Source organism: Linepithema humile, chromosome 1 (genome assembly GCF_040581485.1).
Source record: "Linepithema humile isolate Giens D197 chromosome 1, Lhum_UNIL_v1.0, whole genome shotgun sequence".
NCBI lineage: Eukaryota > Metazoa > Arthropoda > Insecta > Hymenoptera > Formicidae > Linepithema > Linepithema humile.
The window spans coordinates 8,358,789-8,375,760 of NC_090128.1; the positions used below are offsets into that span (position 1 = coordinate 8,358,789).

Consider the following 16,972-nt stretch of genomic DNA (forward strand, 5'->3'; position numbering starts at 1 on the left):
AATCGACCGAGTTACGTGTTCGATGCCTCGGGCGGAGCCGTCCGATGCATCGAGCTGCGGCGGGCTTGATTTTTGTCAAGTGCAACGACTGCAAACGCGAACCCTCGGGCGTTGAATTCTGCCGCGGTATTGGGAGGCTGTAGCCATCGCGATGTGTCCTTCCGACTCTATTAATAGTGATTTTATTACAGTGGAAAAATTTAGCAAGCTGATACATTTTTGCTCTCGCATATACCTATGTAATCAAAAGAATAAAAAGCTCTTTGTCGAAAAATGTACAATCGATATAGTGCGTTAAGTGAGATAATGAAACCTCTGACTGAAACCTTTGAAAGAACAATGAGTTCGTTATAATACAGTTGTCAGATTTTTATCATTTATCGATGACCGAACGTACTAGCCGAACGTTTTTACTGCACTTTAATAAGAATAAAATATTTATTTTATTATTAAAAAATTATTATACTTTATTGCAATTGATTAATTATTTCAATGTCGTCAGTTATGCAGTATGTATGTATATTATTACGGTATTTATTGTATTATATAATCATTGATATATGAGTGTGTAAAAGAAAAGCAACAAAAGTATATAAAACAGCTGCAATATGAGCTTGTAATTGTACGTATTACAAAAGCCAAATTTTTTCAGGAAATTTTAATTCGTGATTATGCACAAAGTCAAAAATAAATGTAAAACTTCTTTTTAATTAATTTTTTTTGCGTCACTGTAGTTTGACGTAATCATTTTCAGTGTATTTTCAATGGAAATCAGTGGTAATCAGTGTCGCTGATATCAGTATAAAGCGTACAATGAGTGCTTCTTGTTTCAGTCGAACTGAACATTTGTTACAGTATCTCGTCGGTGTTTGAGATAAAAAAAGTCGATACGCTACGTTTACGCGTAAATTGTTCATTGATTTGGAAACAGTTTGAAATCTTTATGCGACACCGAGAGTGCACCGTCATCGCTATTACGGGCGAAAGCCCGCGAACGAGCCGCAGCTGTGCGGATCATCGACGGGCGGAACGGCGAGATGAGACGAGATAGAAACTCGATTGTACTCTCGCGCTGTGCGAGCCATCGCACTGCGCGAGTCGAGGTGCATCGAACTGCAGTCGCACGTGAAAACCGTGTTGGCGTTCGGCAATGCGCGTCGATTAGCCCGCCGGCGTTGCAGCTTCGCTATAGAGAGAGGTTCAACCGAGAAATACGTTTCGTACACAGAACGCACACACACGGGCGTGTAGACACGCAAACCGCACTTACGTGAACCGAACAAAACAAGAATGTTCTCGCATAACGGACGGGTGCTTTTTCTCGCAGATTATTTATGTCTAAACTTGCCAATGCGTTAGCGATGCATCTCTGTTTCCCGGATGCTGCAGTTTCTCGTAAGAGTTTGCAGTTAAAATCTTTCGAATCCCTTAAAATTTATCTAAAGTTCTTCCAACATTTATACACTTTTCCTTACTCGATGTCTCTCTCTCACGATTACGTTTTACTTTACATGCAGCGTTTTGCAGGAAAAATTCGAATGGAAAGAAAAAACAGGAGCTCTTTCGATTTCTTGAAAAGCTTAACTTCACGCTTAAGTACGCTGATGTGTTTAATATCGCCGATGGTGATTGCAAAAGCCGTATCATATTTTCGCTCAAATTGATTTTGAATTTGTCAAATAATCCACGACCGAAGGGGCACGCGATACAGATGGGACACACCGTGTACACTGGAGTGTCCATCGGCAAACACCGTGCGCATCGTATACGCGTACGCACACGGCCGCGCGACGGAACTGCAAGCAACTGCGTGCAAATAAATGCACAAACACCCACGCGCCGGCGTATACCGCCGTGCGTTATCTGCGCGCACGAACGGGAGGGCGCATTTACAATAGCCGTGCGCGTCGGAGGATGCGTTGTTTTTTTCCTCGTCATTCGGCAAATTTAACGCGGGACAGATTACGAGATTTGAGCGTTTCGCGATTGCGCGAAACAAACGGCGCAAGAGGGGCGGGGGAGGAAACACACGACTGTTTGTTTACGATAAACAGAAATATCGCCCCGAGTCCGGCGGCTGTAACGTGACGTATGCACGTGGCTTAAACTGTTTGTAATTGGAGTGACGAGTGTCGAAATTCCGGCTTCGGCCGGTGTCCGGAAATTTCCGACCTCGTGCAAATATAACGCGCGGCGAGATTTATCCGCGCGGCCGCGTTTGACATTTTTCAGCTAGGATTCTCACCACGGGCGAGAAGGGGTTGAAACGCGCCCTCCCCCCCGCATTTCTTTCAATGGGAGCGATTAACGATGCTTTGTCAGTGCACTGTTCAGTGCAGTGAACAGATTAACTCCTTTTTCTCTCGAAACTATAAAAAATGTTATTAGTATATAAACGTAACGAGGAATTAAAAAGCATTCTATTTTTTTATGGTTAATAACAAAATAAAATATTAAAAAAGATTAGCGTTTTGAGTGAATGAAAATTGCAATTTCTGCACATTGTAAAATTTTTAAAAACACACGTAGCATCGTGTCTGTAGTCGATCTTCAGACTTACAATCGATGCGCTTCCAACCGTACGTATATCGAACGTAGCGAAATAACGAGATTAATTCGTCCAGCAACAAGAGGGCTGGCGGTGCTGGGCTGATCTCGATACGAGCGAAACGCCAATTCGAAGGCCGTCCGCAATTCCGCGAACTAGGACCGCTATTCGCGGGAGTTTTGTTCGTGGGAGCGACGGAGCGGTTAATCCGCCGGAAAAACTAATTACGGCGTCGCGCGTCCGTGTGTCGTTTATTACTTCCTATCGCGCCCGATGACGCACGGTGTCGGTCGGCGTGAATCGTCGTCGCAATTTATCGAACGCACGGTTTCGCGCGCGTCGTGTAACTCCATTCTGGCGATTCGTTATTATTTTCTCTCGCCTCGTCGCCCGACAGCTTTCGGCACTAGCGATACTTGACGATTCCACGACCGAGTCGCACAACAAGCCAAATGCCTCATTCTCCGACTCTCTCTCTCTCGTTCTCTGTTTGTTTATTTCGGACAATTTACATATGGTGGAAATTAAATTTCGGGCTTTCCGCGAGTGTACCGAAGAGTTTGATTCATTTACCTTGCTTGTTTACAGTCTTCTTCGTACAGTTTTCGTAGTTTTCTTCTAATCTCGTAAATATTTGATAGAAAAGAATATGTTATATAAGAATAAACAGCTTTATAAAAAAACAATTTTTATTTGACGCATAAATATCTAGACACGATGCGGTTAAAATGACGATACACATCTCAAAAATCAATATTCCATACTTTTGTCGAAGAAAATTGTTACCATTGCGCGACTAAAGTGGGAAATCATGTCACTTAATTTTATTTTACGAGTTCAAAGAGTTTCTCTAAAATCTTTTGTGTGCGTAAAACGTTTGTCGTCGAATTTTTCTGGCATGAAATTTCTGCACGCTTGCTTTTTACGATCGAAATTATGTAGAAGTGACTTTACAGAAAATCAGGATAGTAAATCAATTTCCCGGTTCAGATTATCTTACGGATGATGTATCTTGCAATTCTGATTGTTGATTGCGTTTTACATGCCGTCGATTTGCATTATTAATCGCTTCTATATCTATCCAATTTATCAATAAATGTCATTTTTTATTTACGTTATAAACTATATATAATAATATATTGCGCTATAACTGAACACTATAAACGCTTTTAATATCGCTTTTGCGATTCTGACTATCTCTCTGACTGCGAATCTATCATGCAACATTTCTTTTTATTTTCGTTTTTATTTCGATCATTATGCGACTATCTATTTCATAGCCACGATTTTCACGAGCTTGTCTTCTTTTTCTGCCGGTGAAAACGCCATCTTTATGAGCCTACACATGTATTTTTACAACTGTATCCAGTTGTGTCTAGCAGGGAAAGAATAAATCTGGTATGTGAAACGCGCATAAATCCACGGTTTAGAACAAAGAGTCTTGCAAGCTCTGTTTGCGTGGAGTCTGTTAGGAAAACTTGACGCTTGAATGCGAATGACGGCCGCCGGGCGCTTTTTTATCTTTTCGTCTTTTCGTGTTTCACCGTGTCCATCTCTCTCCTTTTATTCGCTACGAGGTGTCGCAAAATATACGACTCCATGGCGTTAAGATAGACTTAAAATTAGTTGCGAGGAATAAGGCAATGTTAATTATTTAGATATGTTGAAAGCTTTCTTTGCCAAAAATCTGCAATATTAAATATTTCTACCACTTTTAATTGAAGTGAGTAAATTTATATCATTAAATCATACAAAGGAAAGAAACTTTATTAACTAAATATTAATAAAGCAATGCTTAAATTAAAGGAAAATTAGCGAGCCCTTCCAGAATCTCATTCAAGAGATTGAATTAGCGGGAAATGATTTCGGACATCCTTCACGAGCTACGTCCTAATGTCCTACGGCTGTTACTTCTTCCTGCAACCCTCGCGCGTCTAACGGCGCGAAACGGCGATTTCTAAGCAAAGCTCTCTGCGAACACACGGGAGGAGCTTTTCCAGTGTTCTCGCCATTTTTTTTCCTTCTCCGTCTGTTCCTCGGAAGGCACAAATAAACACACACACACACATACACATGGGAATAGAGACGCGAGTAGTTCCGAGGGGGATGACGACTGGTGGATTTAAGTACCACCCAGTCGTTTCCTTGACAATGGGGTGTTTAGTGTCCCCCAGCGAGATTCGTCTTCTATCCGGGTTTCCAAATTGGATTCCCATTTCTCCAAATCGAGGAGAGAGCTCTCTGAATCGAAAGATCCGGAGCGCCTCCGCCGACACTTGTGTGTTCTTTTTTTCCTTTGTACTCTTCATCCCTTCAACATTGCCCCGTTCCATTCTGATTCTTACTATAACCCCATTCATCCTAATACGTTATTAAGTAGCATTACGGCTACTTCTTACGATTCAATCAATATCCGCATTCTTTGTAGTCTATTTTATACCCGATCTGTTATTCTCTTTCCAAATCTCCCGTCGAATTTGTGTCATATTAATGAAAAAGAAATTGATCATTTTATTTTCTAACTCGTAGATGATTATGTGAAATGAACATAATAATCAAAATGAAATAATTAATGCTCTTGACGATATAATTGCTCGTGCCATTTGAATACCATAGTTATGATTCCTGACGTTCCCTTCGTCTATATCTTTGAAATTGATCGCAAACAATAACAGCGCGAATAATAATTTATTTGTCCGCCTATCAATCGCAAACAATAATTTATTTGTTTACCTATTTTCACGTTTGCGCGTCCAATTTATATTACAGTATGTCGCAACATGAAGAACAAGTATACATCATCAGACATTAATTATCCCTGTTTGTGCACTGTCCACCGAATAGTCTCGTCAAGCCGGTCTCCCGTGACGTAAATGCACCCTAACTCGTCAGCTCTTCCTCCTGCTCGCGGATGGAATTCCGCCCCTCACGATGTCCAGGAAGACACGGAGAGACAGACCGGAGAGTTCTGATTCCCCAATTTGCAAGCGGGGGATGCTCGAGGCACCGCTGCCGAGTTGCCGCCGCAGCGCGCCGGGATTCCACGGTTAATTTAGGTGTTGCGCTTCCTAGGGGAGTCGTCGACTATCATGCGCCACGTTCTTCCAACCCCCGGGCCCGCGGCGCCCGGTCTGCTCAATGTCGGAGGATGACACCGCCGCGGCTAGCTTCAGCACTCTTTCTCGAGGCTTTCGTCGCGGCTCGCGAAAAGTATCTTATTCAATCCGCAATTTTTACACTTACACTCAGTCGCTTTTTTTTTTATTTCCATGAAACGCGAGGGAAAGAGATTGTTGGAATAAAAACTTGGTTTATGCTTTACTCTCCTGCGGAAATCTCATACATGCTTTTGCAATCTCTTTTATGCTTTCTTTCGTCTCTTCTTCCTTACCTTTGCTGCTACAACAGCAAAGAAATTTCATGCCAATTAAAAATAAAACAACATGTCTTAAATTTTTTTTAGAAATATTCCACTCGACATAAATTCAAAATGTCAGGCTGCGGGTGGAAAACCTTGTTAGTGCGAAAACAAGGTTAAGCTCTTTAGGATTAATTCTTTTGTTCCATTTCCTCAAGAAGTATGTAGAGTTCGTGGCTGGATAAAATTACGCGACGAAAGCTGGCTTACCGCAGAATTAAAGGAAAAAAATAATCCGTAAAATAATTTTCTTTTAAACGGAAAGTTTTTAATAATGTTTTAGAAAAACATAAATAAATGGAATGATAAATGAGAAAAATACCGCTTTCGCGGTTTTTTTGCTTGTATCTGTGCGGAGCATTGATAATTTAGAGGAGAGAGCTTTTCATCATCTCGGTATCTCTAACGGCGCGTCGTTTTGATTATGCCTCGAAACGTTATCTCTTCGCTTCGTGCATTATCTCGAATGACACAAATGAGACGCGGGGCATTGTTTGCGCGGCGCGCGTTATTCAACAAGATGCAGCTGAAATGCAACATTATCCGTATACAAACCTGCCAATAGGTTACCCGAAACTCGATGGAATATCTAATAACGCGAAATAATCTAATTGGAATAATGGACTGTTGCTGTCTTCACGTCGATGTAACTAATAACAACATCAATCTCAAAGCGTACGGCATTGTAAAACTGAGTTTTGACTTTTAAAAAATGTCACCTCTCGTTACAACATGTCTTGTTTAAATAAATCATTCATCATAAATTTTCGATCACGAAAAGACAGAAATATATGAAATAGGCTAAATATTTAAAATTGCAATATCCTTTTCAAGCAGATTATCACGTCGTTCGATAAAGAATGTGTGACTCGATAAAACGCGGTTATTCTTTGTTGAGATTTTTTCTTTTTGCGTGATTTATTTGCTCCGACACAGTGAATCATACGATTTTCAGGACGACAGGCGGGTAATGGGGCGAGGGCGCTGCGATGTGTTCGCGTAATGACGGTGATCGATCCCCGGTCGGGACCAGGATCTTCCTTGTTGACTCCTTAAGAGTCTATAAATACCGAGTCGAGTATCTTAAATGCAATCTTCCTTGCGGAGCCTTTACCCTCGCCGAGCTTTCGCGCAGCTTTCAGAGAACGTGGCGAACTCCCCGCAGGCTCCGGTCGTGTTCGCCCTTAAGTGGCACGAGAGAAACCTCGCTCGTCCTGCGGGGTTCACCCCGGAGATCCTTATGAGCGATTCGTGTCGTCGAGATGGGGCTGCCATTCTTCGGCGATCTTCCCGCCATGCCGGTGACGTTACTTCGTTCTCATTCGATCAGCCAGAAGATGCTCGACAATAACGAGGATCCCTTTACGGCGTTCCCGTCGAGTTACGATCAAGTTTCTCGCTTTCAAAGGAGGAGTTGCGTCCCCCTTCGTCGCTCGCGCTAACGCGATGAAATGAATAAAGTGCTGCGTCGCGAGCGGTATCGCGCCTCGAGTATCGTCGACGACGTATCGTATTAAATGTTAATTGATAGTTCGACGTGTCGGCAACAAATCTTATCGAGCTGCATTACTGATACAAAGGCACGAAGGGTAGATAGGAAAAAAAAGTTTATCTTCTCACTCTCAGCGTATCAAAGAGACATATAAAGTATTACATTTCCTTTGTCGCAGTTTAATTAAAACGAATTAATTTTGATTGAATTGATTACTTGGAAAATTGTATAACTTGTATAATTACTATGATATTTAATGTTAAATATTGAAATTGTTATATGCACACACATCGACAAAAAATATGAAAAATGTCAATATATTTATTTTTATTTTCATTTATATTAATTTCTGTATTTAAAACTTATATATTATATAAAAAATTATGATAAAAAAATTCTAAGAGATTCTACCATCGAGAGAAAATGCAAAACTTGTAAATGCTTCCCGCACACTTGCATTGTATGGTCGCATTGTGCGCGCGTTTCTGCGAGGCTGCCTAATGACTCGAGACTGTCACGACGGTATAAGCGACGACGACACAACGACTATGCGTTCGCCAACCGTGCCGACCGCCATGCCAGCCAGTCTCCTCTCCGTTGATGCGTCTCGAACCTTAACGCGGTCGCATAATTGCGGGCTCGTGTTTTCGGCGGCCACACACGCCGGATGCCACCACCGTGTATTTCTCGCCCTGCACGTCACTGCCGTCGACGTGAACCGCGAAATTCCTCAGTTGCTCATTGTTGTCCCGAAATTATTTTCCGAGAATCATTCGCACATTACAGCCGCATAAATCATACGTCATTAAAGAATTTCACTGATAATCTGCGCGTTTTTATTAGTTCAAAATGTCGAAAAATTGTATCTCACTTTTCGCTTTAATTGTAAAATCAGGGTTATTTTAAAAAGTAACTCGTAATTCATCAAATTAAATATTACTGATATTTTAAATGTTTATTAAAGTTAAAATAAAACTATATATAGTACAGTCTAATTTTTTTTTTATCGAAGTGTGAGTCGGTAAATTTTCGTGAAGAGTCGACGCTTAATCCAAATATAACTACATAATTTTATACAGCGCTGTAATTTTTTACAATGGAATATATTTTGCATAAAGAATAATGAAAAATAGATCAACGCAGATGAAAATTGAATTTTATTTCTTTTTGCATGACGTGCTTGGAATGCGGCGACTCTGCCAAGCAAAAAGAATGATCATTAGCGACTGAGGAGTCATCGCTTCGAATTAGTCACCCGATTATAGTCTACGCTTCGTGAACACAGATTAGTCATTGCGGTTTATTTTACATCCTTTGGAATGCCGTTGTCCCTCGGACACGACACTCGGCATTCTCTTCCCGACGATGTCAAAATTATCCTTTCATACCGCCCATGAAGCGACATTCATGTCACGTCTTGTTGCATCGCGACGCAATGCATGTTTCCCCCGAATTCGCATTAAAACTCTATTTATATCTTATTATTAGCTATATTTAAATCTTGAATACCGTTGTTACGCGATCTCGAATTATCGCAATCAACTTCAATAATGACACTGCCGTTTTGCTGATTATAGAAAAAAAATACAGAAATATTATTTTATTTTAAAGATAAATAATTAGGAAAATAAATTTCCAGTATTGCCATAATTTTATCAGTTGACGAAAGATAGCGAAATCATGTTGATAACTCGATGCAAAAAAAAGAAAAATAATTTTTTGTTATCTCGTATGTTAAATTGAAAACGATGCAACGCGTGTCGGTGCAACAATGTATCCGTAATGGTACGTGACAATGCAATGAACTTCGTCACAAATGCGGCACATTTGCATTGATCGAGCGCATAGAAGATAAACGCGTCGTCCGGAATCACTCGCTCGTCGACGCCTACGGCCGACGGCGATGGGAACCGGGAACCCTCGTGCCTCGCAAATCTTTCATTTCCGGCTCAAAACGGCACTCGCAAGCGGTTAAGTGATACTGAAGAGGCGCGCGACTCTAACTCGAGGATGAGCGAAATTATATTGTGATTTCTGCAACATTGTCACATGCCTGACAATTTGTGAGCATTTATACTACGAACTAAGCTTTACATCGTATAACAATACACTTAATAGCAAAATTAAAGAGTCACTAAATTTCTACTGAGAAAGTGTCGATCTTTGAACTGTTATAACTGCGAAAAAAAATCGTACAATAATTTTCCTAGGCTCGTTTTAAAGAACGAAGCTTCTACTTTTACTTCCATGAGTTTTTCTCAATGATGCTTTTGCACTAGGAAGTGAAGTGGATAATTCAAGGATGTAACGTTCAAAAATTTTGCAAATTTAAACTCCACGGAGTTGCAAAAATTTTTTTCGTGACTGAAATGCGCATAAATTTGAAGATTAAAGCTTGTCCGTTAAATTAAGCTATTAAAAATTGATCTGCGATTTTTTTTCCGTCGTTTTATTGCATGTTTTATGAAAGCATGCATTTTAGACAATTTTTCTCAAAAGATTTTCAATATTATAATATCAGATATATTGAATAATCATATTTGTATATTACATATTGTACATAAATTATTCAGTAGATAAAAAGAACATTCTTCTATGTATTCAAAGTGTAAAAACGCAATTATTTCTGCTTTGTTCACTTTAATCATCGTTATTTTATCGCTTTATCGCTTATCAGCTTATCACTTTAATCATTATCATCTTATCGCACATGTCTCAGTTTTATCCTCAATTCCCGTTCACATCGTAATCCTCAATTACCTTTCAAGAGGAGATAATCTCAAGATAGCACGGGTGCTCGCGAATAAATGAAAGCATGAACTAAAAGATAACGAGGACACGAAAAGGATCCCTTAAGAATTTCAATAATTACGAATTTCATTCGGATAACGTTTCCGGTTCGTATCCGCGCTTTTTCGGCCTTCCCGAGAATTCGCCGCGGAAAATTTATACGTGATTACGTTTCGCGCTCGCGAAACGGAGGCCGCGTATTGCCGCACGGCGGTTTCGCCAAGCGGCGTTCCATATAGAATACGAACTGGGTGGGACGAGGGGTTGGATGCACCGGAAGCTGCGTTGTATACGATACTTTACGTCACCGTGAAGCAACCCGCGTCTTCGCCGCCGCGCTCCCGTAAGAGACTTTAATATCCTGTCCTTTGATACCTTCAAAACTCGTTGCGTTCAGACTCGAGATATCTGTACATACGATCCAATTCTGCCTGAATAAAACGGCTGAAAAGAACGAAGGGTAGCTAACTAGATGCAGTTACATGTCAGTTTCTCCCGGGTACGGCTTCCTCTGTAAGATGTTCCGGAATCACTGTGCTCTTCGAAGGCAAATCGTTGACGATGAAAATCATGTCTCCCATTTTTGACAGACACATTAATTGAATTTCGTAAGGTATTGGATTAATAAGAAAGTGTAATTTTATTTTCAAAATTAGAATTGAAGTTAGGATTTAGGCATTATTATTTCTTAGGAATGTATTAATAATTATTGTTAATGTAGGATTTCATATCTGAAGATTGCGCTATTTGGTAAAACTCAACGATGTAGAACTAAATTTTTCAAAGAGAAATATTTAAAATATAAAATTTCAGTACATCGTAGTGAAGAAAATGTAAATTCTAAAATGCCAGGTCTACTAATTTTTATAGTATAAGATTCCAGTGTCTAATATAATGAATGAAACGTACATTAATGTTAAAATCTACAATTTATTCATTTTTAGAATTTTATATCACTTGGTAGACCTAGAACTTTACTGCGATCAATTAAAATTTTATATTTTAGAATTCTAAACTATTTTTATGTATAACATAAACATTTCAATGCATCGCAGTAATAAAGTTGAAATCTTGTTTGATACTGATTCAAACGCCTTATTCATACAGAATGAGAAGAAAACGACAGAAAAAATCCGAGTGAATCAATCTAACATTTAAGCACGCGAAAACGTCATTATTATTGAAAATACGGCAGCGTGTAGAGGAGGATAAAGGGGAGGGAGACTTCGCGTGTGATCAGGCCGAACGTTAAAGCGTTATTCAATCCTCTGAAAGATCTGGGATTTAGGTCAGTCTTTTCGTGCCGAGATCGACGTACTCGTTTCCGCAAACCGTCTCAGTTTCAGCATTTTCTTTGGACGAACTCCAAACGCGCTAAGAGCGAAGGGAGATTCGTCCCGTTGATGACATCATTCGTGCTAACTTCGGGGTCCATTTCGTTCTATCAGATCGAATAAAACGACGATAGCGTGCTTCGTTGATTGAAAGTATCGGTTTAAGCGCGAGTCGTAATGTCGTTTGTACCTTTAAGGTTTGGATTTGGAAATCGCTTCCGGACAAAGTAAGAGCTCTTGTAAGAAAGGTAAACGCGACTTACTGTACCGAATGATTGGAAATGTCTATTTGATAGAAAAAGAGCGTTTTCGTAAACCTATACGCACAATTTTTGTGTTTGATTTCGTTTCCTTTTTTGTCAGAAAAGTAGAACATTTGGGTTCAAATTTTTATAAAAGTTAAATAAGATTAGTTTTTAATTTTGTAGAAAGTAATATCATAATATATGCATCTGCGTATACTCTTTTTAGCATGATATACACGAATGGTTATCTCAAATTTCTACTGCTTGCACTATTTAAAAGAGATATTCCTCTTGAATTTAAAAGAGAAATTTCCATCAAGTAGAATTAATTGATATTATTAAAAAAAAATATTACTTGTTGGTCGCAGCAGACACGACGAGATCCCGATCGAGTTCGCGATTCATCAAAGTTTCTCGTGTACGATCTCGCTGTCGTAGACGCGATAAATTCTGATTGTCGGCGAAGTGGAAATCACGCGCCGCTGGACGGAGTCTCCGTGTCTTTTTTTCTTTCCACCAAAACGTGAGAAGGTAGACAAGCGGTCAGACGTTGTTGCTCCCGTTGCAAAATCACCTCGCGGAGGCCCCCGGGTGACACGACCCGGGCGGGAGCGACGCAAAGTTGGCCGAGGGCCGTGTAGTCTGGCGAACTCCGTCACGGAGAGGCGGGGATTTAGCCGACACGGGGGTGGCGGAGGGGTGGCCAGCACCCTTTGTCGGCCGACGGCAGCATTGTTTCCAGGCCAGGCGGCCATAAATTGTCTCGTGCCTCGCTAGGCCCGCACTTCCTTCCTTCCTTCCTTCCTTCCTTCCCCCGCAGACGCGCCTATGGCTAGCTCCTCGATCTTCCTTACCGCCCTCCCTCTCGACCAACCTTCCCCTCTGACCCCTCCCCCCTCCCCCCCCCTCGATTCGCATCACCGCTACGACGAGGGTGGTACTGGTCGGCAGCGGCGAAACCCCTTCAACCCCGGAACCATCCTTGGCGGCTTTGGTGTGACCGCTGTTGTTTGCGCCAAGAAACACGTAGGTATCTCCTATGCGGGCAATACCATTTTGTCTCTCTTGTTTCGGAGACAAAACTTTGGGAGCTCTACTCAACTCTACGTTTGAGTTAGGACGCCTGACGATGTCCATTTGCTTTTTATAGGGGATGGTCGAAGATAAACATAGGCCCTTGTTAACACTCTGACAGATCCAAACAATCCTTCACCACAAACGCCCAAAAATGTAAAAACAACGGAGAAAATAACACGTTGCTTTAGTAGCGCCCATGAAAGAAAACTTACAAAGCTAAAAGAAAAATACGTCAAATATTTTTAAACTACCACAAGTATGTCAGATGATACAATTTATTATTATAAGTAACATGGATTTCCCCTAATGACAATATTTTACTATATATTATCATATAAAGATATAAAGATATATATCAAGTACACTAATTTAAGTAATAAGTTTTCCCCAGAATTTTTTTAATTAGAAATAAATTATACGTATAAATAAAAATCTTTCAACCATTTTTTTTTTATATTTTAAACATAATAGATTTTTAATTGCATTATAAAAGTGTCTCAACCTGAAAAAATAAATAGAGAATTAGAGGAAATTAAATGTTATATAGAAAGTTTATCAAAATATACATCGATACACTTCGTCCTCGCACAGACACTTTTACGTTCTCGTTATTATCTTAACTCACAAGGTATTGACTCGCGCGGTTCAATCTTGATTTTGAATCCGTCATCTCTTTTCAGAATAATATCGCCTCGCAATTGAGTTTCTTCAAATGAATCGGAAATGATACGGTAATGCCTCAGTATTGTTGATAACAGAACCTTCAGCTTTAACAAGGCGTATTTCCGCCCTACGCATGATCTTTGAAAAATGTTTAATTGTAAGCAGATGTGATATTTGCAACATAAAATATTTTTAAAAAATACTTGGAATATGCCAAAGATAAATTCATTGATTATCTTTTAGAAATCTTATAATTTTGAGCAAGTCCCACATGCTGCAAAGGACATTTGTTAAATACCTTGGTCCGGCGCTGAAAGGAATAAAAGCGTGACTATGCCTCTTCTGCATATTTTCCGGTAGAAAGTTGTCTGGATTAAACACTGACGGATTCGGATAATATTTTTCAGCACGATGTGCTCCGAATGGAAAAATTAATACTGTGGTACTCTTTGGAAGAATATAATTGCCTGTAACTATTATAGAAAAAAAAATTGATTATATTCTTTTTAGATGACAAAATAAATAAAGTATATTATACAGAGGTTTATAACACGATGATTATAACGGTATATTGTTATCGATATCTATTACACTATGTCTAAATCGTCAAGCTTACCTATTTGCACATCCTCGTTAAGGTACCTGGCAATTACAGGTACTGGGGGGAAAAGCCTCAAACTTTCTAAAATAACTCTTTCAAGATATTTCATCTCCAAAGTGTCCTGAAACGTGCATTGCCTGTCGCTATCGCCGAAAATTTCATCCAATTCTTCGTGTACGCGAGCCTGCGCAATAAAAATCATTGAATTGAAAGAAGGACAATAAATTTACTGATTAGTATCGAAGCCGATTAGTGGATCAGTATCGACCAATGTAAACAGGAAAGATGGAGAATGAGCATTGCAAACTGCGATGGATAGTAGGATTATTATTTTAACAATTTCAATTTTAATTAGCTTTATTAATCGACAATGGGCGACGCAACCAACGGTAAGAAATTATTCATGAAAATGTGCGTTACGTGCCATACTACGGAAAAGGACGGTAAACATAAAATGGGTCCTAACCTGCACGGCATCATGGGCAAAACATGTGGAAGTAGGTGTAATGGCTTAAAATCGCGTACATGCGAGTTATTAGCTTAAAAGTAAATTTAAAAGCAGAAACATTAATATTATAATTATTATAAATTACGTGTTAATATATAGTTAATTATCATACGTAAATGTAGAATGTTGGTTAATTGACAGTGTAGCAAAATACGTAATTGCTTAATTTTCACAGCTGTTCCAGGATTTGATTTTACGGAAAGCATGAAGAAAAAAGCCATTATATGGGACGAAAACACTTTAAACGATTATTTGGAATGTCCTAAAAAATTTATTCCGGGAACAAAAAAATCTTTTTATGGCATCAAAAAGAGCGAAGATCGAAGAGATTTAATAGCTTTTCTAGCCACTTTGAAATAATCGGATTTTAATAAAATAATAAGTACTCAGCATATACATAATATTACAAAGTTATCAGTATCATTATCATAAGAAGTAAAAGCAGAGTCATCAAGTTGTATTGCAATTTTTTCGTATATATTTACATCTTTATTAATTAATGTGAAGTATTGATGTACTAATAATGATATTCATGATTTTTTATATTCGATAAGAAACGAATACAGTTTCTTTATTAAATTTTATGTGTGTACTGGTTCATTATATAATTTAATATAATTTATAAAAAATATACATTGAAAATGTCGAATACATTTTTCACATATAATGTGAAAAATTTTGTTCCGAGGGAAAATTAAACTTAACGATTGAAAAATTGACAATATTTTTCCTTCATTTTAAGCTTGCATAATTTTCAATAACACTATTCCACAGATTGATTAATTCAAAGCAGCGTTTCAAAAACAGTTATTAGAATATGAATATGAAAAATATCATGTTTAAGAAAATTGAGATAATGTTGATATAAATGACTTATATAATTATTTCCAATATTTGTTTTTTTTTTCTTAAAATAAGATATTGAATTCTTATCTTATAAAAATTATCTTTTCATGTATACGTCAAACAAAAAGAATGATCTGTCTTGTATAAATTGTTAATAAATATACCTGAACATCTGGATGACATCCTAATATACAAAGTGTGAAACTCGAGCCAGCTGCTACGGTATCATGACCCTACAATAAATCGATCAGTAATTTTATTTAATACATGCAAATTAATATAATTTATGTTTAATAGCATAGCTTTTGATTTGCACGGAATTTTTGATAACAAGAGAAAGATTAAATAGTAAAATTCTATCTGCAATCAAATATTTATTATATAAAAGAAAATTTAATATCGCAACAAACTTAAATAATGTCATACCTCAAACATAATAGTGTTTACTTCTTCTCTGATCTCCTCATCGGTCATTTGCCCGCCGTTTTTTTTCATCTCTATCATCATCTCTAGGAAAGCAAGTCGCTTTTTCTCGCCTACGTCGTTCTCATCGATATCATCGAGATCATCTCTTGCATAATGCAATTTTGTATAACTACTGCCATTACTTTGAGCATCTTTCGGATTTTCAGCCGTATTCAAATTATCCGTTGACTTATCTTCTTGCTGTTCGACAAGTTTCTTTTCGATGTTCTCTGTTTTTTTTGCAATCACACGATTTGTCGTTGCGTGAACAAGATCAATCAGTTTCTTTTGCAGTTTGGCTAACTTTGTGTGTTTGAAAATAAATTCAAAACGCAACAACATATTGTAATGTCTTCGGTGTAGGATATCAGATAATCTATGACATTAAGATTATAATGAGTATGCTTTGAGTATGCTTTGAGTATGAATGTGCAACAAAGGAATATATGTTATGTAATTTTAAGATAGTAATAATATATACTTCATTACGGCTAAAGCATAATCAAATCCAGTCTTTTCTCCTTTTTCCTTTTTAACTCCCATTACTGTTTCCGTCAAAATGTCAACTGTTACAGCTGATAAATAATCATGGCAATCAAATTCCTTTCCAATTTCATCGCGTAACTGTCTTACGAGAGCTAAACTGTTCTCATAAAATAAGGGTACAAACGTTTTCAAAATATTTATGTGAAATGTAGGTGCTATTATTTTTCTATGTCTGCGCCATTTGTCGCCTTTTGTGATTAGCAAACCATCTCCAAGCCATGGTTCGAAAAGTCTACGATAGAAATAAAAAGAATTTTAAGCAAGATCGGTATTTTCGAGCAAATAAAAAATAAAATAAATTACAAATAAAGCAAGGACAAAATAATATGCATTGCCAGTCAAAAGTTTTTGGACAAAAGATGTAGTTGAATTTATTGCTTGATAAAGCTCTGTAATTTTCTTCAACCCGTGTAACCACACTTAAAATAAACATTTTAAA

General features: G+C 38.4%; 3 protein-coding genes across 9 annotated transcripts in view; 2 read left to right on the top strand and 1 right to left on the bottom strand.

Annotated features, from left to right (window-relative positions):
- Positions 1–16,972, top strand: part of pxb — a 525,449-nt gene that overhangs the window by 198,607 nt on the left and 309,870 nt on the right. The gene's annotated exons all lie outside the window — the stretch shown is intronic.
- The window catches only part of LOC105670731 (cytochrome P450 4g15-like), a 136,007-nt gene continuing 132,196 nt past the window's right edge, over positions 13,162–16,972 (bottom strand). For both annotated transcript variants that reach the window (XM_067347450.1, XM_012364418.2), the window contains 7 exons: positions 16,469–16,765; positions 15,949–16,363; positions 15,687–15,755; positions 14,184–14,352; positions 13,866–14,040; positions 13,530–13,705; positions 13,162–13,406 (listed from right to left, as the gene is read on the bottom strand). In XM_067347450.1, the coding sequence (XP_067203551.1) occupies positions 13,402–13,406; positions 13,530–13,705; positions 13,866–14,040; positions 14,184–14,352; positions 15,687–15,755; positions 15,949–16,363; positions 16,469–16,765 (1,306 nt within the window). In that variant the 3' untranslated portion in view covers positions 13,162–13,401. The remainder of the gene's footprint in view (positions 13,407–13,529; positions 13,706–13,865; positions 14,041–14,183; positions 14,353–15,686; positions 15,756–15,948; positions 16,364–16,468; positions 16,766–16,972) is intronic.
- Positions 14,349–15,297, top strand: LOC105670733 (cytochrome c, testis-specific-like). The gene is made up of 2 exons (XM_012364422.2): positions 14,349–14,665; positions 14,852–15,297. The coding sequence occupies exons 1-2, from the start codon at positions 14,539–14,541 to the stop codon at positions 15,034–15,036; spliced, it is 312 nt and encodes a 103-aa protein (XP_012219845.2). The 5' UTR covers positions 14,349–14,538; the 3' UTR covers positions 15,037–15,297.

Excerpts from the sequence above, each read along its gene's own strand:
- LOC105670733 (XM_012364422.2), top strand. The coding sequence starts at position 14,539 with ATGGGCGACGCAACCAACGGTAAGAAATTATTCATGAAAATGTGCGTT. Across the intron at positions 14,666-14,851 it reads CATGGGCAAAACATGTGGAA|CTGTTCCAGGATTTGATTTT; the intron begins GTAGGTGTAATG and ends TAATTTTCACAG.